At 34.2% G+C, this 22,453-nt stretch overlaps 4 protein-coding genes across 4 annotated transcripts; 3 read left to right on the top strand and 1 right to left on the bottom strand.

The window, feature by feature from the left end:
* Positions 1-403: 403 nt before the first annotated feature.
* On the top strand, positions 404-2,367 carry LOC132633081 (chaperone protein dnaJ 8, chloroplastic-like). Its single transcript, XM_060349295.1, has 3 exons — positions 404-838; positions 1,214-1,282; positions 1,958-2,367. Exons 1-3 carry the CDS (start codon positions 605-607, stop codon positions 2,138-2,140), a joined length of 486 nt encoding a protein of 161 aa, XP_060205278.1. The 5' UTR covers positions 404-604; the 3' UTR covers positions 2,141-2,367.
* Positions 2,368-3,277: 910 nt separating this feature from the next.
* LOC132633082 (uncharacterized) lies at positions 3,278-7,795 on the bottom strand. The gene is made up of 2 exons (XM_060349296.1): positions 7,509-7,795; positions 3,278-3,537 (listed from the first exon to the last, which is right to left on the bottom strand). Exons 1-2 carry the CDS (start codon positions 7,666-7,668, stop codon positions 3,455-3,457), a joined length of 243 nt encoding a protein of 80 aa, XP_060205279.1. The 5' UTR covers positions 7,669-7,795; the 3' UTR covers positions 3,278-3,454.
* Positions 7,796-8,881: 1,086 nt separating this feature from the next.
* Positions 8,882-12,061, top strand: LOC132633079 (pentatricopeptide repeat-containing protein At1g80880, mitochondrial). The gene is made up of 2 exons (XM_060349293.1): positions 8,882-9,745; positions 10,152-12,061. Exons 1-2 carry the CDS (start codon positions 9,156-9,158, stop codon positions 11,185-11,187), a joined length of 1,626 nt encoding a protein of 541 aa, XP_060205276.1. The 5' UTR covers positions 8,882-9,155; the 3' UTR covers positions 11,188-12,061.
* A 191-nt stretch (positions 12,062-12,252) lies between these two features.
* On the top strand, positions 12,253-13,131 carry LOC132633080 (early nodulin-like protein 19). Its single transcript, XM_060349294.1, has 2 exons — positions 12,253-12,553; positions 12,643-13,131. The coding sequence occupies exons 1-2, from the start codon at positions 12,400-12,402 to the stop codon at positions 12,987-12,989; spliced, it is 501 nt and encodes a 166-aa protein (XP_060205277.1). The 5' UTR covers positions 12,253-12,399; the 3' UTR covers positions 12,990-13,131.
* Positions 13,132-22,453: the final 9,322 nt, after the last annotated feature.

The following is a 22,453-nucleotide window of genomic DNA, read 5'->3' as shown; positions in this document are numbered from 1 at the left end:
TCAAATTTAGAAACATTCATCAGTGAAAACACGCTTTAAATAAGATAAAATAATTAAGAAGGGGTCAATAAACGCAAGAAGCGGCATATACTTTGAAGAAAGAAGATTCCAAAAGGAGACCAAATATGAAACATTTAAAAGGTTTGGATAAGATCAAAAAAAAGACTGGGCCAAAATGGGCCTCACTTGTTTTGTCTGTCCTCACGTCTTTTACACCACTCAAATAAAACTAAAACCGCTCTCAGATAGACACGTCACCTCGATAAACGAGACAGACACGTCACCCTCCCATATCCACCACCATATTATCACCTCAAAAAACAAAAAAAAAAAAAAAAAATAATTACCACACCATTCTTTTTTCCTTTTTTGTGCTTATATATACTCGAGACACCCTTCTATTTTTCCACGTCCATTTCAAATTATATTCCATTTTTAACAACTTGCTGACCTTTATTAACAAACATAAAAATAGTCTCGTTTTCCCATTTGGGTTGAAACAAATTGATTGACATTAGATATTTGTGTAATTAATCTATATAAAGGTTGTTATATTTTGTGATTTCTCATTGGATCTTGGTTGAGTACATTCAAATAAGAATCAATGGCTACTGCTATGGGTATGGTGGGGAGTATTGGGGGATGTGGGGCGGCATCTGCATCTTTGTTTCGTTTGAGGAATTCATCAAAAAAGAAGACAAGGAACAACAAAAATGGATTTAAGGTTTCTTGTGTTTATTCATCATCTACGGTTGCTGATCCGTATAAGACGTTGAGGATTCAACCAGGTGCTTCTGAATCTGAAGTTAGAAAGGCCTTTAGACAACTTGCTCTTCAGGTATTTGTTTATCCTTCAATTGTTTCCCATCTAGATTCTTGATTTATAATTGTTACACCCCCCAAGGGATAATTAAAATATATCCTTTTAATCGTTTTAATGGCGTTCAAGCTCCATGAATTTCTATTTGAGACCTGGAAAAATTTAAAAGGAAAAATGTTTCTACTAATTTATCGCAGGTTAATCCGGTTATTGCCTATTTTTGTCCCTTTTTATTTGCCTATAATAAAATGTTATGTAATTAACACGATGCCTATTTTGGTAATTTAGCACCCAAGAAAAAACATGGTGCCTATTTTGGTATTTTTTGTTAATTTTTATAACCTTATGATAAATGTTAAGTAATTAACATGATGTCTTTAATTGCATTTACAGTATCACCCGGACGTATGCAGGGGAAACAATTGTGGTGTCCAATTTCACCAAATCAATGAAGCATACGATGTAAGTTTTTTCGTACAGCTACGTTTGATTTTATGTTGATTCATTAATTTTTATTTATGTTTTTGGCTAAGCTATAATGACAGTGTGTGAATAAATATTGAGTGTCGAGTAGGATTAGTCATCTAGTTTCTTTGATTCACTTTTTTAAAGTATATAGAAGATAAGAATATGAAAGAGGACCAAATAAAATGAACTTGGATTCCTTGATGGAGTAAGTTTTACTATTAAAAACAAAGTTAACCTTTTCGTGGGAATACATCCAAGTGGTGGGACCCTTGTGGAATATGACTTTTTGCATACACCAAAGGCTTTACAATGACTCTTTGCCCACAAACAAAGTCAAAGTCGGTATCAATGACTTCACTTTGATGGTCTTTCTGACCAATAAAATTAGCAAACATAGTGATGTCTCTTTCACTAATGTTGAAAGATGCCCCTAACCTGATGGTATCACTATCCAATGTTTATCATTGCGTAACGAACTTGTAAAAGTGGTCTATAATTTTTAGGAATTTGGATTTTAATTGTACATCTTTATAATGATCTAAAATAAAATACAACATAGATCTAAGAGGCCTTGACTTGTTTGGGATTAGGGCGTAGTAGTCGCTTTTATATTTATCATTAAATAAATTCTTCTATTTCTTTTCACTGATGTATGTGTTTGTGTTGCAGGTTGTGATGAGTAACTTGAGGGGTGAAACAAGAGCACAGATGGAGATGATTGAGGAGTATGATGATAATGATGATTCTATGAGAGGAATGAATGAACCTGATTGGGATATGTGGGAAGAGTGGATGGGATGGGAAGGTGCCGGCATTCGTGATTATACTTCTCATATTAATCCTTACATCTGATCTTTAATTAATGACTTGGGAATTATGTTCTTAGTCGAAAAATCCAAAACTCAAAACCCACCCATCTTCTTAAAATCGAAAATGGTTTGAGGTTTCTGTACATATTCAAGAGGAAGTAAGGGGGAAGGTTTCTTTGTACATATTGGGATTTCCTCCTTGTTTGTTCTTATTAACTGTGATGATACGATGCTATCTCATTGATAAATAAAAGATTGAAGTTCTTATTATATGTAGTTCTTATTATATCTGGCACAGAGCTGTAACGTTGTAACAGCAACAATGTTGATGATACCTATGAGGACAACTTTTTATGGCAAATATTATGAATATGGATTTGTGTCGGTCGCCTTGATATCTATAGAAGATACATCTTAGTAAGAAAGTTCTTAATTATAGCGTCACAGATTCGAATTCTTTATTGCAACTTGCAAGGAAGTCATGCATTTTTCTCACGATACAATATGCCCTGTAACTTATCATAACTAAGTTTCTTCAAGAACAAAAAGACCGAGTGGTCAATTTTATAATGATAACGAAGATGGCGAAAATGCTAACATATAAGAAATGTTACTTTCACCTACAGCTTTCGTTTAGGCATTCACTCCAGCAATATTATGTGAAGAATTTAAGTTACATACGTTATAGTATACAAATTTATTCATACTACCATATAAAGATATTTTGGATCTTGAATCTCACCCATGAGATTAAACTAGATATGTTATTGTCGTTATCTTACAAAGAAATTTACAAAATTATTTATACTGTCATATCATACAAGTAAACCTCCTTAAAGAGGGATATCCAACTTAAACTCTTGAGCGACGTGATCATTTAGTTTCTCTACACAATGGTGGAAATATGACTTCCTGTTCACATCCTAATTAATCACCTCCTAATAATGTGCTAAACAATCCACGTCCAATATCCAATTCTCTTATGGAAGTTGTGAGATTTGAATTGTGTCTCACGTCCATAATTCAGGTAGTTAGGTAATATACCTGTTAATCAGTATCGAACGTGACAAGAAAGGCTATATTCTACAACAATACCAGCAAGAGAACTTTCCAATGTTAAGACTAAGAGGGACTTGAATGAATGTCAATATGTTCAACTCCAACATACTTGACAATGAAAGACACAAAATAGGTCTTTCGATTATGATTTGGTTCGGTATGCAATACAGCTTCATATTACACAAAATTGTCCAAAAGAGGCATTTATATAAGTCGTTGGGGAACACCGCGCATCTAACTTTAACTCAAAAGCCTGAAGGAATTGGCACCGGAAACCTGATTGAAGTAATTCTTTTCATTATTTGGTTGAGGATGAAAGTCTCGCACTCCGTGCCTTATCAGCTTTTTCCAGGTAATCTTGGTGAGATTGTTGCTTGGAGCCTTCAAAAGAAAAAGGGAAAAAAAGATTAATCAGCTTACTCCGTTCCTGATATCCAAAGATGAATTGGAGTTGAGGGAGCACAAATGTATTTTATAACAGAATAATGCTCCCACAGCAGATAAAGGTTAAGAGGAGTACACAAATGGGTGGACGCATTGTCCATAGCTCGTAGCGATGTTCCTTTCTCAACGGAACAAGCAACACAAAGGAGGAAAGGGTAAGAAAGCTGGTCATATTTTAAATGGGAAAAGGGTCAAATTTATCTTCCAAGTATGATTTATAGATTAAATTTGCCCTCCAGTAGAGTTAGGGGTCAAATTTGCCCCTCCCGTTAACATACTTGTTAAAATTGCCCTTATTATGGATGGAAGTGTGACTAGGACTACTATCAGTCCACATAGGCGCCATGTGTGTAAATAAATTTGTTTTTCCTTTTAAATCTTAGTGTAAAAACATAAAGGAAATATGGTCAAAAATACCCCTCTACTTTCATAAATTGGCTAGTTTTACCTTCCGTGATAAGCTAGGGTCAATAATACCCCTCCCGTTAGCAAAGTTAACAAAATACAACTTCAAATCCACAATTCATTAAAAATTACCCGATTTCAAATGAATCCCAATTAAACACGACCCACCGACCCGCCAGATCAACCCACAAAAAAAATAAATCAAATTACTAGATCCACATTTAGCCCTTTTCCCTTCTTCTTCGTTTCAATTCCAGCGGATGCTTCCAGGTCTGCATCTTTTATATTGGGTCTTCTCTCTTGAACCCAAACACTGACTCATCCATTAGATTTACATGAGAGGCTTCGTCTGTCTTAACCCATAAGCATAGATTATAAGTCACCAACAATTCTTTGAACGAAATAAGAAGATATCAGTAACCTAAAGCAGGGTAATTTTAAATGAAGAAGAAGGGAAAACGGCTAAATGTGGATCTGGTAATTTGATTCTCTCTTCCTTTTTTTTTTTTGGGTTGATCTGGTGGGTCGCTGGTCGAGTAATTGAGATTCATTTGAAATAGGGTAACTTTAAATGAATTGTGGATTTTAAGTTGATTTGGGGAAAACCGTCAACTTAGAGGTATTTTTGTTAACTTTGCTAACGGGAGAGGTATTTTTGATCCCAACTTATAACGGAAGGTAAAACTAGCCAATTTATCAAAGTAGAGGGGTGTTTTTGACCATTTTCCCTTTATGTTTTTACACTAAGATTTAAAGGAAAAATAAATTTATTTACACACATGGCGACTATGCGGACTGATAAGGAGTTCTAGTCACACTTCCATCCATAATAAGGGCAATTTTAACAAGTACGTTAACGTGAGGGGCAAATTTGACTCCTAACTCTAACGGAGGGCAAATTTAATCTATAAACCATACTTGGAGAGTAAATTTGACCCTTTTCCCTATTTTAAATAAAAGAACTCTTATAAGGATCCACAGCCAACACATCACGGCATGATTCACCGATTTATTATTTCTTTTATCTATAAATTATATTTTAAATATGTGATCCAGCAGAATTTTTTTCCATTTTTTTTTTCCCAAGTGAAGGGATCATCTACATAAGATGTATGATATTTGGGTTCCAAATGCTGAATTTACCATTTGAAATCGCAGTACAATGTACTCCATACAAATAGATGAAGAAAATAGTGAACTAGCATATTCATAGGCAAACATGATCGGACAGCCTTTTGAGACTGCATTATGCTTATAACAACTGCTAGGACTCATATATATCTTGTACATGGCACATCCAGATCCTTTTATATCTTTTAGTTATCAATTGGTCTGAGTTATAAGCTAGGTGCTCTCAATAAATTTGACCTAAACAAACCTCATAACAACAAGAACCATAGACAGACATAAGCAGATAACTGTCTGTTGTATCAGCACTGATGCAGCACACTCCATAGACCTATAGAACCTTAAAATCACTAAATGAAACACATTGTTTTTTGATGAAGCCTAAATGAAACAAAACATTACAACTAGGAACCCTACAGAAATTATTTAGCTGGGGGTGAAGGAATGCAGCTATACCAACAATCTTTTCATGAGATGAAGTTTTTTAGAACCACTACTGCGTGAATTTTATGTGTGTGGCATCTGTTTATTTCGAATTCTCTTACTATATACATACCGACTCTGCTAGTTTCACTTCATTTAGTAAAAAGGAGCAGGTTCCTCATTTTAGCCTTATTTATGAATAACAGTCCAGCCTTTTCAAGCGGAGAAGGATAGAGGGGAGGGTACATTAACCATAGACTTTCAAACAGTGTACAATTGACCCTCAAGTATTTATCGGTTATAAAAAAATAAAAAATAAAAAAAGTTGTGCTGCCCAGCAGCCCCTTATATTTGCACTTCTACGTGTCTGTTTCCCTTGACATAGACATATCTTGACAGATTCTATTCATGAGAAAATCAAAGAACAACCCCAAAGACTCCTCTCCGCCCCACCACCAAAAAAGAAAGACGAGAAAAATTCCTATGTTTTATCTTCTTATTGAGCAGAATTGAATAATATCCTTTTGAAGTAAAGCAACAAAATACACATCAGATGATAGCTCAAAAGCAACACCTTTTTGCTCGTTCTAACCGCTTTGGTACATGGAAACATTAAATCGTACCACCAGTGTTTGCCTTATTGCAACAAATAACAAGACGTGTGCTAATTGTCTATCTGACTTAACTATCTTTCTATGAGCTCCTAGGAAAGAGATCCTACTCCCAAAGAAAGGAAGCTTAAGAATAGTGTCAGGTCAAAGCATTCTTCAGAAGAAAAGAAGACAAAGCGGAGAGGGAGACTGAATTTCACTCCTTGCCATTCCTTCAATGGAGAATCTCAGGCCAATAAGCTATGACTACGAAACAAATTGTATGGGGTTCGGCGCATGAAAGCTATCGAAGAAGAGTCAGCTCAGTGCTATCTGCCAATTTTATTTCGTGTACAGGTAAAGAGAAGAGACCAACATTGTGAGAATCAATAAGAACTACATAACATAACAGAGGAGAAAACGGGTGACACTGTTACCAAATCGGAGAATACCTAATCTCACAATAACTTATAATCTCTCTAACTTTGGAGGCATTTTCCATTATAAGCTACACTAGGGTAAATATTTGAACTTTGTTTGACACTTGTTTAGGGGGAATCTTCTTTTTCGCTTTTCATTTTCTAGTCTTGGTTCAGTAGCAGGGTAACCCAAAAATGGGAATCAGATTCAAGGGAAGTAATTTGGGTAGCGTAAAAATTCCAACTTCCTACTGAAAGTGGCGCAAATGGAACAATTGGATATTAACGATTCATACATCAACCCAACTAGTTTGAGATGAAGGATTTTAGTTATGGAGATGAAGCCATGTTGTTTCTTAATGAATGTGGCGTTAAACCACGGCAAGACTTGATCTTTTTGGTGATTTGAGGGTTGAGAGGCCAGCTTATTTGCAATCATAATGGGGTAAAAATGCCAACGCTTTCACAAAAATATGTGGTCTTTGATGATATGGATTCTGGGGCACCCAAGGGTGTGGCCTAGTGGGCAATAAAGAGGGTTAAGAACCATGAGGTCTCAAAGTCAAATCCTTTGATTTCTTCTCATCTGTCCAGGACTAGGACAGATAGAGTTATCCGGTATCTGTGTTGGTGGGTAGCATGTAAACCATAGAATTAGTCGAGTTGCGTGCAAGCACACCACGGTTATCTTAAAAAATGGATTCTGGGCAACCATGGTATGTTCAATCTCTCATATCAGTAGCAGGGCAAAGAATAAATGGGACTCAGATTCCAAGGAAGTAATTTGGACAGTAGAAAACTTTCTTGAATATTGGGACAAGTAGATGTTAAGGGTTCACCAACTAGAGGTAATCACATATTGAGTTAAAAAACAATTAATTGTTGGTACACTCAGCAACTTGGATAAACAGATGTAATATAAGGAGAAGGAAAATTAACGAACCTCGGGTCATGAAGTACCAGGGAACACCAAAGATGACGCCGATGATGGCGATGCCACCAATGACGTACTTCTTCTCGCCGCTATACAAGGCATGCTCCATTTTCGCCCTAAACCCTCCTCCATTAATCTTCTTCGTCTCACTTCCCGTATTCTTCTCCATTTGTTTGCCCTTAATAAAACCCTTAAACCCTATCTGACTTTCTTTTTCAACAAGAATTTAAGAAAGAGGCTATTCATTTTTAGTCCCAGCAGGCGCGGTTGGGCTTGTCGTGCACCCCCTCTCTAGCTGCACGTGTTGACTGGCTCGTGGTGCATCGCTTCATCTTTTTCTTTCTTCTCTTTATTATATTGTCAAAATTAGTACTTTCTTCTTTCCAAATAGATTATCTTCCTTTTCTTTTTAATTTATTCTAAAAAGATTAACATCTTTCTATATTCAAAAAATAATTTAATTTTATAAGATAATTTACAGTCACATAAATATCTAAAGTTTATTTTAAACTACACATTTTAAAAGTCTTCCTTTATTTCTTAAACTTTGTGTCAAATCAAACTAATACAATACTAATTTGCTTATAATAAACAGCCTCTAAGTGCTAATGCTAATAGGAAAAATAACAACATATGTTACCCTCCGTTTCAATGAAATGTTGTTTATTCTCCTCTTTAGTCTAATTTAAAAAGAATTAGAATAATTTTTTACCCTAAAGTTACTCCGTACTAATTATTTACGCTTTTAGTTTAAAATTTTAATATTCATAAATATTTAATATATTCTTGAATTTATTTAATTAAATTAAGACATATAAAATGATAAAATCTTAGTTTGATAAGAACTGATTTCATGTGAACTTTTAACTAGAGGTCTGAGATTCTAAGTATGAGAACAAAAACTTTTGCACTTAAAAGATTTGTTCTAGCGGACAGTGAACAAAAGAAGAAATCCTACCATGTAATTTTTTTTCATCTATTTAAATTTCGGTAGATAGACTTACCTGAAATGCTGAAAAGTAACGGATAAAATAATTAAGATCCGCACAAACTGACCGGAACAAAACCTATCATACAACAAATACTAAGTGGTCGTTTGGTTGCTAGTCAAAATAGTCCCGGGATTACAATCCCGGGACTAATTTATCCCATCAGTTGGTATTATTTTATACCATCTGAAAAATGGTATAAAATAATCCCAGTATAAGTGGGTTAAGAAGGTATAAGTTGGGTTATTCCAGCACTAATTTTTATACCATGTTTGGTACAAGGTATAAAATACTCCGGAATAAATCTATACCTTATACCAAATGTGGTATAAAAATTAATACTGACATAACCTATTTTATACCTCAAACCAAACGACCACTAACTGAATTAAAGTGGAGCCGGACATTTTTACCTTTTAATCACATGTCAAGGCTTTATTTACAATCTTTTTACCTGCTATCTTTTTTTTTTCCCATTGTAAAAGCAGAACAGGATATTAACAAAAGTGAAACACTAATCCATGGGCCTGATCAAATTGGTCTTGGGCTGAGAATAATGGCATCCAATTGTAACTGAGCTAACAGAGGCTTGTTAGCGCCACTACTTCCACAACAGTTAAAACAGTAGAAAGGAACATGGAGATTTCTTCCATGTAACTGAGAAGTTATGCGGTTGCTCTCTCTTGCACGAAGGCTCTACAATGCTCGTCCGCTCACTTTTAAGCATATAATTGGCTACCAGCATCCTTCATTGTTTTCCGCACGGCAAGTATTAACGTGCCATTTCTTTGACGCATTTCGTCAAACATCTGCCAGACACTGTTCTACTATACCGCCCAAGCCCCCTTTCTTTAGCTACAGCAATTCCACTAGCTACGGAATCATCAATTTCGATAAGTGTGTGGATATATTGCGCGAAAAAACTCATATTGATGTTCACGAATTTGTTGGGATTGTACAAAAGGCTAATGATTTTGGTTCTGGAGATGAAGCCATGTTGTTTCTTGATGAATGTGGCGTTAAACCAAACCAAGACTTGGTCTTTTTGGTGATTTGGGAGTGGAGGGAGCAGTGGAAGTTAGCTTTTTTGCTATTCAAATGGGGTGAGAAATGCAATTGCCTTGACGAAAATACGTGGTGTTTGATGATATGGATTTTGGGTAACCATGGTAAATTCAGTACTGCTTGGTCTTTGATCCGAGATCTTATTCAGATGTCAACAAATATTCAAGAAATGGTCCTCATCATGATTGATAGGTAGAAAGCTAATCTTTTTTCTTTCCTTTTCATGTTTTTATTGCATACCATTCGTTGAAATTTGAACTAACTCATTTTCTTGTAGTGGAACCTTTATAACACGGTTTCTTATAATTTTTGGTGAGTTCATCTACATAATTATGAGAATCCACTGTTAACCATGTTTAAGCATCATTTGGTAGATATCGGTAGTCTCAACAAGAAATATTACCCCATAGTTTATCTATGTAGCTAGAAAAGTGTTTCATAGTTTCAGTTGGCCTAGTCAATCCTTTTTGAGTTAAGGTACTACTTATATAGTGATATTCCTAATAAACTACTGAGGAAAATGCTCTGCTATAGTTTGATTAAGAAGATAAATTGATTGAGATGTTGTTTGACATTGTAATTCATGATATTCCAACAGATATGCCGCTGCGAATAATGCTGGTAAAGCTATACAGACATTCCAGACTTTGGAAAAGTTTAGTATGTCTCCTGATCAGAGAACATTACTGACATTCTTGAATATTCTCTGTAAGCATGGTTTTATTGAAGAAGCTGAAGAGTTCATGCTTATCAATAAGAAGCTATTTCCCTTGGAAATTGATGGCTTTAATATTATTCTCAATGGATGGTGCAATATAGTGGTTGATATATTTGAAGCCAAAAGAATATGGCGAGAAATGTCTAAGTGTTGTATTGAACCAAATGGTACTTCATATGCCCACATGATTTCTTGCTTCTCCAAGGTTAGAAATTTGTTCGATTCACTCAGACTTTATGATGAAATGCAGAAACGGGGCTGGGTTCCAGGCCTGGAGGTATATAACGCTTTGATATATGTAATGACTTGTGAGAATTGCGTGAAGGAAGCTCTTAAGATTATTGACAAAGTGAAACATATGGGTCTGCGTCCTGATTCTAATACATACGACTTGATGATACGTCCTCTACGTGAATCATCTAAATTGGATGAGGCGAGAAGTATATTAGCTCTGATGGAGGAAGAGAAAATCAATCCAACTGTTGAAACGTACCACGCATTTCTTGCAAGTGCGAGTTTAGAAGGAACTATTGAAATTCTTAACACTATGAGAAAAGCTGGAGTCAGTCCAAACAGGGATACCTTTTCGTTAATTCTTGGTAGGTTTGTGAAGTTGAAGCAGCCTGAAAATGCATTGAAGATATGGATGGAGATGAAGCAGTATGAGGTAGTGCCCGAGTCTGCACATTATTCTCTTCTGGTGGGAGGACTTCTCGAGTGCAGGTTATTTTCCAAGGCGAGAGAGTTATATGCGGAGATGAAATCAAACGGAATTGATGACCCAGGTCTCCGAAAGATCTTACAGCCAACTGGTCCAAGAGGACAAGAAGTGAAAAATCCTGAACATACTAAAAAGGGGAAACTAGTGAAACATGGGAGACACAATGTGATCAGAAGTGGAAAACCTAGAAGGTAATAAAACGATGGTTAAAACCCCAATTTGCTGGGACCAGGTTAGCGGTGGTCTTGATTGCTTCTAAAGAGAATTGATTACAAGCCCAATTTGCCAAGCTATTTTCAAGATGGTTCATATGGCTGCCCCTAAGTGGCAAAGTAGGAATGTGTTTGGCCGGACAGACATAACTAGTTACATGCTATGCATGGTCTGACCTACATAACTAGTTACATGCTATATATGGTCTGCCAAAACGAAACCGTTCCAAGAACATTTGTATATTGCCAAATCTGTTCATTATCGACCTTGGCAAAATTGAGGTCATCGCATTGCCTTTCACTGGTTCAGCATCCGAGATGACATCAATGGCTAATCAGTGCTGTTTTGTGTTCATTCTCTAATTTGACCTCGTTTCTATAACTGATGCCAGCACTAGACCATGTCTTTGGTTCTTGGGTCTTTGTATAATCCAAGAAAGCAGGTCAAATTGCTGTAGAAAAAGAACATAGGTGAGGCCCTCTGAACTAATATACCAAGCAGTTGATTTTACTAAGCTTGTTATAGTGGAAGTAGGTACATTATTTAAGTCATCCTACCCACATTGGATATGGAGTTTTTACAAAGAGCTGCACTTCGAGTGACGGGGACAGACTTCTCATTGCTTTTGAGAACACATACCGTGGACTGCGGTATTAGGGGAATCGAGAAAGATGGAGTTCCTAGTGGTGGAATTTGCCTAATATAGTAGTTCTACTTTATTACCATCAAGAAAATTGCAAAGTTGAGTTGAATAATAATTCCCTCCCTGCAATTTGCAACGTGATTGAAGCGTGGCTATACTGAACATACTCATTGAATGTGATGTTGTCCCTACCGCGTGCATTATTCAAATGGCATTACATTTTTACTAAATTCTACTATACATGATTTCAAATGTTTTGGCTCCAGAGTCTAAAAAGAGTTGAACAAAATAATATAATAACACTACTTTTGGAAAGAAAATCAAATATATACCTAACAAATTACAGAACAAGTTGAACGATTTTTATTTATTCCCATAAAGATAGCAGATGAGGAGATAAAATAGATAACGGTCATTTAATTTGCTTTGAATCCATATATAGTAGCGGCTGGGCCAAGTAGAGTCATGAAGTAGGCCTAGCTCAGCTGGCTTTGAAGAATCTTCAACCATTCACGTCCAGCTCAGAGCCTCTGTCACTTTGGCCTATCAACATGGCTCTCTTTGTTCTCTTCTTCCTCCTCGCCGCCGCTGCCACCGCCGTCAACGCCACCGACCACATCGTCGGAGCTAACAAAGGCTGGAACCCAGGGATCAACTACACCCTCTGGGCCAACAACCAAACCTTCTACGCTGGTGACTATATCTGTACGTATACTACACTACAAACAACAAGTATGTAAATGTTTCGCTCTTTGTTAGTATTTCTCTAACTTTTCTCTCTCTATATATTTCAGCGTTTAGGTACCAGAAGACGCAGTACAATGTGTTCTTAGTGAACCAGACTGGATATGATAACTGCACAATAGAAGGTGCATTTGGGAACTGGACTAGTGGAAAGGACTTCATTATGCTGAACAAGACACAGAGGTATTACTTCATTTGTGGCACCGGTGGTTGCATGAACGGTATGAAGGTCTCGGTGGTTGTTCATCCTCTTCCGTCTCCTCCAATGTCAGCCGTTGCCGCCGAGCATTCCTCCAAAGAGTCTGCTGCTCCGGTGGTAGCGCGTGGTTTTGGGTCACTACTGGTTACAAGCTTCGCTTTTTTTGGATTGACATTATATGGTTCAGTTTGGATCTAGCAAAGTTTAGGTCCTTTTGTTTGATATTGTTGTACTAGTATCGCTCGATTGAATTCTGAAACTGCCACAAACATAAGTGTGAAGTGTGCATCTGTCATTTTCAATGTATGTTCTTAATTTCAAGGAGTTTCTGTTCTTGCTAGTTTTCTCTTAAAATTGTTTCTTTAAGCGCCATTTTTATTGTTTTAGGTTTGACCCTCTACGACCTCTCGTTCTATTAAACGAAAATGAAAAGAAAAATGGTATAAGTGCCCTCAACTTTACCATTAAAATGGCCAAATTAAGAAGAAGAACTCTGAGGACAGAAAGACAAAGGGAAAGGGAGGAAACCACTCCTTACATGCTCTAAGCCGGATAATTACTCCATGTGTCGTTTTACTTCACTCCCTCTCTCTTACTAATTTCTCTTTCCCAACTACCCCGTTAGATAATACTCCCCCGCCCCAAAATTGATATGAGGACTATAAAGAAAGTATTGATATGAGAACGATATACGCAAATGTCCATTTTTAGGCTATTATTTGAATTTTGTACCTATTTTCAGAAGTTGTGCAAATACCTTGTAAGATTACTCTTCTAGACAATGTCAGAGAGTTGGGTCTGATGGTTGTCCGTATATTTCTCAACCTTACAAATAGAATAACTTACAAAAATTTAAATTGCGATCTAGCGCTTTTTCATAAATTTTTAATTTACTTGATAAAAATATTTAGACTGTGTTCTAAAAAGTTCATAAGTTACAATAAAAATAAAAATAAGTCGTTTACTAAATAATTATACCAAAAAGAGACGACCCACAAAAATTACAGGTGATACCAGGGTAACTAGTCAAGGGCCTATCCTATAACTCCTTCCAGACCAGATATAACCGATTATGAAAGAGGGCAATTCTTTGGGGTGGTCTTTAAATTTTGCCCCTCAAATTAATGGTCTTTAAGTTTTGCCCTTCGCCTAAAATCCATAAGTTCCGAGTTCGAACCTCCTCTCAGTCAAAAACTTTAAAAAAAATCACAAGGCAGAGTTTGAATTTCTTTTTCTGCCCACTCCGAGAGACTTTTAGTTATGATTAACTAAAAGTCTGTCGGAGGGGGCAAACTTTGCCTTGACGCATATATTTTATTTTATTTTACTTTTCAAGGCAAACTTTTAGTTATGCCTTAAGGAAACGTTCTGTTTTATGGGCATACTTTTAGTTATAACTTAACTAAAAGTGTGGTCATAAGACATAACTAAAAGTATGCCTCATAAGGCAGAACTTTTCCTTAAAGGCAAACTTTTAGTTATAACTTAACTAAAAGTGTGGCCATAAGACATAACTAAAAGTATGCCTCATAAGGCAGAACTTTTCCTTAAAGGCAAACTTTTAGTTTGCCTTATAAGGCAAAATCTATGCCTTAAGAAAAAGTTCTGTCTTATGGGACATACTTTTTGTTATACCTTAACTAAAAGTCTGCCCCACAAGTAGGGGTGTACATGGATCAGGTTGGTTCGGATTTTTTAAACACCAAATCAAACCAATTGCGTCGGATTTTTAAATTTATACACCAAACCAAACCAATAAAATTCAGATTTTTCAACCTCGGGTTTTCTCGAGTTATTTGGTTTTCTCGGGTTTTTCCGATTTTTTTCCGGAATAGTCTTGATACAAAACATATAACTTTTACTTCAAATATTTCTTTAGTCCTATTAAGATACAACTATATAATTAAGGTGTTTCTTAAGGAAATAACACAAAATGTGAGAAGAGTGATGACATTGTATTAAAATATTCAACAAAAGCTAATAAAATCGGTCAAAATAAATATTGCTAATTAACAAGCCATAAAGAAAATGACCATAATCTAAAAATATTAAGTCATGTTAAAATAAGTACGGCTAATAAGTATTAATTACATGACAAAGAAATAAAACTTAAGTTATGTTTTTTCACTCTCTAAATAAATTATGCAAAACTAAAGAATAGATATCCAACATTATTGTCATTCCTAGTGGTAAATTGAATTTATTTTGTTAGCATTAGTGTTGAGTTGGTTTTGGTTTAGACTTTATTTGAGTTACTAACATCCATAGGATACAAAACTTATTGACCTTCAAATTTTTTAGTTCAAGCTTGAATAATATGATAATAGTTAAAGAACTACGAAAAAATTTAAGAAATATTTATAAATTACATTACAAATAAATATTTTTATGTATAAAATATTTTAAAAATTGAATACATGTAATGTTGAGTTAGTTTGGTTCGGTTTGACTTTTTTTAGTTAAAACCAAACCAAACCAATTATGGTCGGGTTTTTTGTTTCAACACCAAACCAAGTCAAACCAAACCACTAGACCGGATTTTTTTCTCGGTTTATCGGTTTGGTGCGGTTTGTCGATTTACTTTGTACACCCCTACTCATAAGGCATAACTAAACTATGTCTTAAGGAAAAATTCTGCCTTATGAGATAGACTTTTAATTATGCCGGATCCGGCATAACTTTAGTTTTTCCTTAAGGGGTGTATGCCGGATCCGGCATACACGCCCCCAGCCTTGCCTTGCGAATTTTTTATTTTATTTTATGCATGAGTGGGGGTTCGAACCCAGAACCTCAGGTATTTGCTCACCTTTTCAAGCGAAGAGCAAAACTTAAAGACCACAAATATGAGGGGCAAAATTTAAAGACTACAAATATGAGGGACAAAATTTAAAGACCACCCCAAAAGAAGGATAATCCGCACACAAAAAAAAAAGTATGAAAGATGGAGGGTTCATTGGCACTTAAGCCCCTATTTTATGCTGGTCTTTAAGTTTTGTCCCCATAACAAATTACTTTTTCGCGGACCTACATTTATATGTTTTGTATCATAATTAGTGGCGGAATCAGAATTACCAAGGGGTTCAAAAATATAAAGGACTAAACAAACGAAAAAGTTAAGAGGGCTCAATATCTACTATATATAAATAAAAAATAATTTTAACCTCGTACATACAGGGTAATCTTCGAACCCCCTAGCCACCACTTGGCTCCGGCCCTTCATAATATTTCACATGTTATGCCCCACATGCCTAAAGAACTTGTGCCCCATTACGCATAAGTTCGGTTGCTTAAGAGCAAAAATTAAAGACCAACCCATTTGAATGGCAAAAATTAAAGACCAGCCCAGTTGAAGTGAAAATCGTGCAATTTCTTCAACATGGAGTGGTGTAAAGAGCATTGTGTTGTTTTCACAAATTATGTTACAGAGAGAAGGGAAAGGACACTGAATTGTGACTACATGCAATTTTATTTTTTTTCCTTTGCGTCTCCAAGCTTTTGGTAAATGCAACAGTCAAGTTTCTCTGTCATCAGCGTACTCATTTCGTTTAGCCATTGAATCTCATACTAATCGTCGAAATAAAGTCCATACAAAGACATTTTTAACATAACGTGACACTGCCGTAGGATTTTCACCTCGTAGCCAATTTTGGACGTGTTAATTAAACTATATTAAGCTAGCGTTTGGCCATAGATTCAAAAAAAAAAAAAAAAACACTTGTTTTGGGTGAAGTTTTTCAAGTTTCGAGAATGTGCTTTTTTTAAAACATATTTCACTTTTTGTTTTGGAAAACATGAAACATTACTTATACCCATAAGTTCTAAAAACTATCAAGTACCCAACCATAAAAAACATACATACTTGCTAATCCCAAATTATGCAGAATATGATATTTTAATACAATTGCTAATAACACACTTACTAGCTACTACAATTCAAATTACACTACAAAGATCCATCCATGCAAGAAAAAAAACAATGGTGGTAACTAATTATTTTTTAATATAATCTTCCCACATTGTACGAACAATCTTCACTTTATAGAAGAGACCGCTTTAATTGTGGAAACATGATAGATACGGCTTTAATGGAGGAAAATAGTAGATAGAATTAGTTGGGTTTTAAACACATTTTTTTTTATATAAAATACAAAAGTTTGGGGTAATTTTAAAAGTTTTGAAAAGGTCAAAATATAGATCTTGACCCAAAAACTAGTTTAAGCCATAACTTGAAACTTTGAGGATCTGTTTTCAAAATCTACCAAAATTTTATGGCCAAATAAAGATGTAAAAATAAATCTTCAAAATATGCTCCTAAAATCTATGGCCAAACGGGAGCTAAGTGTTCTCAGAGTATTTACTTTGTATTCGATATTGTTAAAGTTATACTTTCTTCTTACTTAATGCTAGTTATGTTACTTTTAACTTTATTTGGTGGGATTATCTTCTACTTAATACTTACTTATTTACTATACTAAAAATATATTTTTATTTTTATTTGTCGCTTTTAACATATCAAGAGAAAATTTTATGATTTATCCTTAGTATTAATTACTATTCCCCAGATCATTTTTCAAGACCTAAAACTCAAACATTAATTAATACGGTATTGCGATAAAATATCCATATCAATTTTTTTTTAAAAAAAATATATGCAAAGATCAAACTGAATAAGTAAAAGTGAATGGAGGGAGCAATACTTAATCCTACAATTTATCTCCTACTTAATGCTACTTGTTACTTCCTCCGGTCCATATTATATTGTGCTTTAATTTGGACACACCCTTTACAAACTTCACTCACCTCTAGAAAGTAAGAGGCAATTTCACTAAATTACCCTTATTAAATAGTACCTATTTAAAATTCAATAAATTCAATTATCTAAATAAAAGTAAATTTGAGGAAATAACTACTCCCTCCATTTCATTTTACTGGCCCCTATACTAAAAATAAATTTTTGAATTGTCCACTTTAGAAAATCAAGAGAGTTCTATTATTTTTCTCACAGACTACCCTTAGTATGAAATAACTATAAAGTAATTTAGAGTTCCAAAGCATCAGTAAGAAGATTAGTTTAGTGAAATACACTCTTAATAAAAAAAAATTAAGGGTGTATCAAGTCAACATGAGCCAAGTAAAATGAAACGATATTTTACTCCTTCCGTCTCAAAATATTTGTCGTCCTTACTAAAAATACTTATCTCAAAATATTTGTCATTTTATTTACTCAAGATAAAATTAAGTAGCCTTTTCCCATTTTATCCTTGTATTAATTACATAAATGGGTTGATTTTGTGACTTCACATACTACCATTTAAAAGGTTTCATCATTAATAGAGTTAATATTTATTGAGGAGAGAGAACATGATGAAATATGCTAAGAGAGTAGAATAGTCAAAATGCTATTCTTATAAATGCTTTCTTAATGAGCGTGGACATAAAAAATGCGACAAATATTTTGAGACAGAGGAAGTATTGGTTATGTAAAAAAAATCATTTATTTGGACTAATATAATAGCTAAAAGTACCATATATGCATATAATATGAATTGGAGTTGGATAACCGAGTTCTTTTAGGGCCTGTTTGGAAAGCCACCAAGTAATTGGAATTGGGTGTAATTACCCAGTTTGCCATGTTTATTTAACCAAGTAATTACACAGTTAGGTGGGAATTGAGTATAATTGAGAGAGTGTAATTACAATCTCTAAGTTTTAAGGAGGGGCTGAGAATTGAGTGTAATTACACCCTGTAATTACAGGGTTACATTTAGTTTCTTTCTTTTTTGTTTTATTTTAATTTCATTTCTTTTTATTTCTATTATTTTTATTTATTTTTTATTTTTACTTTTTTAAATATATATTATTTATTTATCATTTTCTTTCTTCTCATTTCCAACCTTAACTTCTTGTAGTTCCATGTAATTGCTCGTATTTTTTTTAAAATTATTTTATTCATTTAGCATAACCATGTTATTATTCTAATTTTTGAAATTACACCTCTTAATATTAGAAAGAATGAGTCATTAACAAACTTGGCATATAATGAGCAATGTTATTAAAGTAAAATTTCGTTGTGAATGAGGTTATAGACTTATATTTTCCTTTTCTTTTGAATTATATTACTTAAGTTACGTTGGAATTTACTTATGTGATGTTGGAATTTGACATAAGAGTATTATGTTAAACTTTTTCTTTTGGATTTTGAATTTAGGTTATATTTTTTATTTTAATTTATTTGCTTTAGTACTATTGACTTGTTATTTCACATTGCATGCTGTTTTTTTTTTAAATTATTTTTATTACATAGGGGTAGGGGAAGGAGATTACAATGTGGGGATTTGAACCCTCACTAACAAGGTGAAAGTTCAGGTAGCCAACCAACTGAGCTACTAAGTCCCTACTATGCTTTTTTTTTCTCTTACAATTGATAGATTTTTTTTTGGTCAAACATTTCAATAATGTTATGGCATTATATTTATAAATATTATTTTTTTGGTCAAACATCCAATCCATGATGGTCTCACAAAAAGAGTCTGCTTTTAAGTTTTATAATTAATTAAAATTAAAATAGTTAATTAAAATTTTATTAATTTGAAAAATAGATATCAATTATTTTTTACAATGTTAGTTACAAATATATGATTATTAATTAATATATTTTCAAGAAACAATATGTTATTAAATAACTAATTTAATATCATTTATAAAGGCACATATTTTTAAGTATTAATTTTAATTTTAAAATTAAACTAACTGTGTAATTACACTTGTGCAACCAAACAACACGCATGTAATTATACTGTAATTACATAATGACAAACAAACATGTCGTTATAATTACAATACTGTGTAATTACTAGGCTGTGTAATTACTACCCTAGTAATTACACCAATTCCAATTACCAAGTGGCTTTCGAAACATACCCTTAGAATTTATTGCGTAATAGCCCGGGAGAAAGAATTGAACAGTGGTCCTGTCTGGTCCAGGCAAAACCTTGGACACCAAACAAGAAGTAAGTGAAGATCTGCCTTGAATAGGTGAGATTTATGAAGTGGCCCAAACTATAACATCATAATAAAGGAAGAAGATATTTGAATTAATGTTATAAAGTAATAAAGCAAGCAAGAAGAGTAATGTAGAGAAAGAGAGAAGAGGGTTCTTATTTCTTATAAGGGATCAAATACAATGAAGAGAACCCCTCTATTTATAGGAGAGAATTGACTTGGTGCCAAAGTCACAAACCCTAAAATTCCTCCTAAAGATAGACATCACAATATTATAATAATATTTATAACACTCCCTCTTGATGTCTATTTCGATAGCTAATGTGCCTCGTGAAAACCTTACTAGAAAAAACCCAATGGGAAAAAAATCTAGTGAAGGAAAAAGAGTACACATTTCTAATAATACGCTATTTGGTTGCCTCATTAAAAACCTTACAAGGAAAAACCCAATGGGACAAAAACCTTGAAAGGGAAAAAGAGTACAACGCGTATTAACTCCCCCTGATGAGAACTTCAATCCAAAAACTTGAATCTTCACACTCCAATCTTGTGAACCATCTTCTCGAAAGTTGTAGTTGATAGAGACTTGGTGAACAAATCAACCATATTATCACTTGAATGAATTTGTTGCATGTTGATATCACCATTCTTCTGAAGCTCGTGTGTGAAGAACAACTGTGGTGAAATAAGCTTTGTCCTTTTATGAATCCACTCTTTAGTTGGGCTATGGATGTTGTTGCATCTTCAATCTTTGGATAGAGTTGCATCGGCATATAATATTGTTGAAATCACTCCAAGTGCATTCCTGACTTGCTTTATAAACAGATGTTACCTTTATATCATTTGACTGTCATGTAGAACAACATCGTATGACTATAATCCCCCATAGTCATAGCAAAATATATAAATGCATTAATTGCATAAAGATATGGCACTTCAGGGCCAAACAATTCTGCAAGTTTCTCATTTCAACTTCTTTCAGCAGATAATTTATTTCTTTTGAAAAACTCTTCAAGAGTTTCAATAATTCTCAAGTCATCAACTTGCACTAACCAATATGACAGATTTTGATTTTCACAAAGACGTAAGGATAAATAGAGTCATTTGTGCCCTTAGTCAGTAAATATTCATTAAGGTGATAAAATCACCTTCACCTTGCTTAATTCATATAAGAATTATGAACAAATTTCTACAACTTGTATATGCTTCAGACATTTAAAATTCTTCAGGAATTTTCATATAATTTTGTCAAGTAATTCATATAGGTTGTGACAACATCTATTTCTATCTAAATATGTGACATCTTCTGGTGTCCGGATAGCAGGTCCAATAAGCTTTACGCTTACCAAGATGCGTCATTTCACTTGATAATAATTTCTACATTAGCATGCTTTAATAGATGTAGAATTTAGATCCTCACAATCTTTTACAATATTGCGCTATATTGTATCAAAAATATCGTCGACGGTATATCATTTATATCGGTTCGCAATGTGACATAACTTATTGAGATCTCATCACTTCCATTATTTTTAGGTACCTAAACCTCTCATGAGGTTTCATGAAGTATTATGTCGTAGGCTCTTCAAGAGCACATTGCCTCTTTATAATGATCATTGACCATTTACTCCTCTTTCTTTTCAATGATTATTGCGTTTGGAACCGATTAGTCTACCACGCTTCATGCATGCTGTAGACTATATCCTTCAGGGACATGAATTTAATAGGAGCATTTTGCAGCTGAAATTAGAAATTAATTTTGGGTCAGCAAATGCTTCTAGCATTTGAGTTGAATTATCCTTTTAATGAGGATCTCACTAATGATAATTCATAACATATTCCTCAGCTGCTTATTCTCTCCCCCTTATGTTAGAAAAACTAACATATATCCCATCTTCTTTGGGGGAATCCATCTTTGTGCATCATGGTAGGTTCATTAATCATATACCACACATAAAAAACTGTTAGATGGAAACATTTGGTTCTTAACCCTGAACCAATTGTGAGGAGAGAATTTATCATAATTTATTGGTCTGAAGCATACAAGTGATGTTGTATACAATATATCATATTTCAGATCACCACATGAAGTTTTGTTCTCATAAGTAATGGTTTAGCTATTTAGTAGAGGCATTTAACGCCAAACCAGCATTAACAAGATGAATTCTCTTGATTACATAATCTGAAATTGTGCTCTCAACTCAATTATTTTGAGCAAGTAACTTTGCATATGTGAAACTGCGGGTTGACAATAAAAGCACATGTGACCGTCTTATCGATGCATCTATTTAAGACATCACATAACAGGTGAATGGGCCCATATTCACCTTTTATATTTTTTCAGAATTTAGGGAACTCAATCCCAACTTTAGCCAGTATAATCAACTTATCATGAGAACAAGCAACAACAATAAATTATTGAAGAATCTTCTAGTTCTTCAATATATGTCAAATACTCAATCTGCACATCATATTTGAATTGGGATGATCAAATCGCTCATGCCGACTAATAAAATTATTTATACTAGTAAACTTCAAGTTTACCATGTCATGTGCTATTTGTTTTAGTAAACTTCTGGTTTACTATGACATGAATTTTATATCAATATAAACTTCTGGTTTATTGTTCATGTGATTCATCACGCTTATATTTGTAGAAC

The sequence above is a fragment of the Lycium barbarum genome, chromosome 3 (assembly GCF_019175385.1).
Source record: "Lycium barbarum isolate Lr01 chromosome 3, ASM1917538v2, whole genome shotgun sequence".
Lineage (NCBI taxonomy): Eukaryota > Viridiplantae > Streptophyta > Magnoliopsida > Solanales > Solanaceae > Lycium > Lycium barbarum.
This window is presented reverse-complemented; position numbering and strand designations above follow the sequence as displayed.

Coding starts and splice junctions, on each gene's coding strand:
- LOC132633081 (XM_060349295.1), top strand. CDS start 605: ATGGCTACTGCTATGGGTATGGTGGGGAGTATTGGGGGATGTGGGGCG. Junction 839..1,213: donor TTAGACAACTTGCTCTTCAG/GTATTTGTTTAT, acceptor TTGCATTTACAG/TATCACCCGGACGTATGCAG. Junction 1,283..1,957: donor AAATCAATGAAGCATACGAT/GTAAGTTTTTTC, acceptor TTTGTGTTGCAG/GTTGTGATGAGTAACTTGAG.
- LOC132633082 (XM_060349296.1), bottom strand. CDS start 7,668: ATGGAGAAGAATACGGGAAGTGAGACGAAGAAGATTAATGGAGGAGGG. Junction 3,538..7,508: donor CTGGTACTTCATGACCCGAG/GTTCGTTAATTT, acceptor TTTCTTTTGAAG/GCTCCAAGCAACAATCTCAC.
- LOC132633079 (XM_060349293.1), top strand. CDS start 9,156: ATGCGGTTGCTCTCTCTTGCACGAAGGCTCTACAATGCTCGTCCGCTC. Junction 9,746..10,151: donor GTCCTCATCATGATTGATAG/GTAGAAAGCTAA, acceptor ATATTCCAACAG/ATATGCCGCTGCGAATAATG.
- LOC132633080 (XM_060349294.1), top strand. CDS start 12,400: ATGGCTCTCTTTGTTCTCTTCTTCCTCCTCGCCGCCGCTGCCACCGCC. Junction 12,554..12,642: donor CTACGCTGGTGACTATATCT/GTACGTATACTA, acceptor TATATATTTCAG/CGTTTAGGTACCAGAAGACG.